The following is an 890-nucleotide window of genomic DNA, read 5'->3' on the forward strand; positions in this document are numbered from 1 at the left end:
CGGCCTTGTGGGGCCGCACAGGGACTGTGACCCGGAGTGCAGGGCGCCTGGGGGTGGGCAGGTGCTGGGCCGGGAGGGCGCCGTTCTCACCTTGATGTTGTCCTGCCAGCGGTGGGCTTTCTGGAAGGTCTCTGCGGCATCGGCCAATCTCTGCGGACAGAGCACAGGGAGGTCAGAGCCGAGGACGCCCTCCCCAGCCCCGGTGAGATGCCCGAGGGGCAGACGCCTCACTCGGGCACCTCTGCCCGTCGCCCACCTCCACCCGCCCAGGCCCACCACCGCTGTCCCTGTTCTGGCTTCCTGAGCCCCTGCCAGCCGGGCTCGCCACGCCTCTGTCCAGAGGAGCCTGGGCCGTGGTGTGGGGCTGGCTCCTGCAGCCGCCTCCATCGAGGCCTCTGTGCCTGTGAGCACAGCCGGAATCCACGGGGCGGCCCCTTCGTGGGCCCCACGGGGCTCTGGGCACTGAGGATACCGCGTTTCATAAAACCGTCCTTGCCCATCACATGTGTGACCTGGACCCCCAGCACGTGAGCGACCGCGAGGAGGGGGAGCAGGTGACCCAAAGAGGGGGCTGGAGGCACGGTCCCTGTTCTCGGGGCCTCTCGTGTTCCCAGCCCAGGACCGGGTCCCAAGGGCAGAGTCCTGGCTGTGCGCAGGGAGGGGGAAGGTCGTGGCTACTGGTGGGAGAGGCAGAGCGGAGGGGAGGGCTCAGCTACAGGGGGGCTGGCTGACCCCACAGAGGATACGCCCCCCCCCCAACCTGCACTGTCCCATCCCTCAGTCCCGAGGGGGTGGGGTGCCAGGCAGTGGACGGGGCAGAGGCAGCTGGGAGGCCTGCCTGGGTGATGGGATCCATTTTCCAGTGGCAACGATGTGTGAAATGAAAATTG

The 890-nt window shown here is 68.3% G+C and overlaps 1 protein-coding gene across 1 annotated transcript in view; it reads right to left on the reverse strand.

Annotated features, from left to right (window-relative positions):
* Nucleotides 1-387, reverse strand: part of LOC102773379 (voltage-dependent calcium channel subunit alpha-2/delta-2-like) — a 4,462-nt gene extending 4,075 nt beyond the window's left edge. The window contains exons 1-2 of the mRNA XM_006770612.2: nt 277-387; nt 91-150 (exon numbers count right to left, since the gene is read on the reverse strand). Coding sequence (XP_006770675.1) covers nt 91-150; nt 277-387 — 171 coding nt within the window. The remainder of the gene's footprint in view (nt 1-90; nt 151-276) is intronic.
* Between the last annotated feature and the right edge of the window lie 503 nt (nt 388-890).

Source organism: Myotis davidii, unplaced genomic scaffold, assembly GCF_000327345.1.
Source record: "Myotis davidii unplaced genomic scaffold, ASM32734v1 scaffold663, whole genome shotgun sequence".
Classification (NCBI taxonomy): Eukaryota; Metazoa; Chordata; class Mammalia; order Chiroptera; family Vespertilionidae; genus Myotis; species Myotis davidii.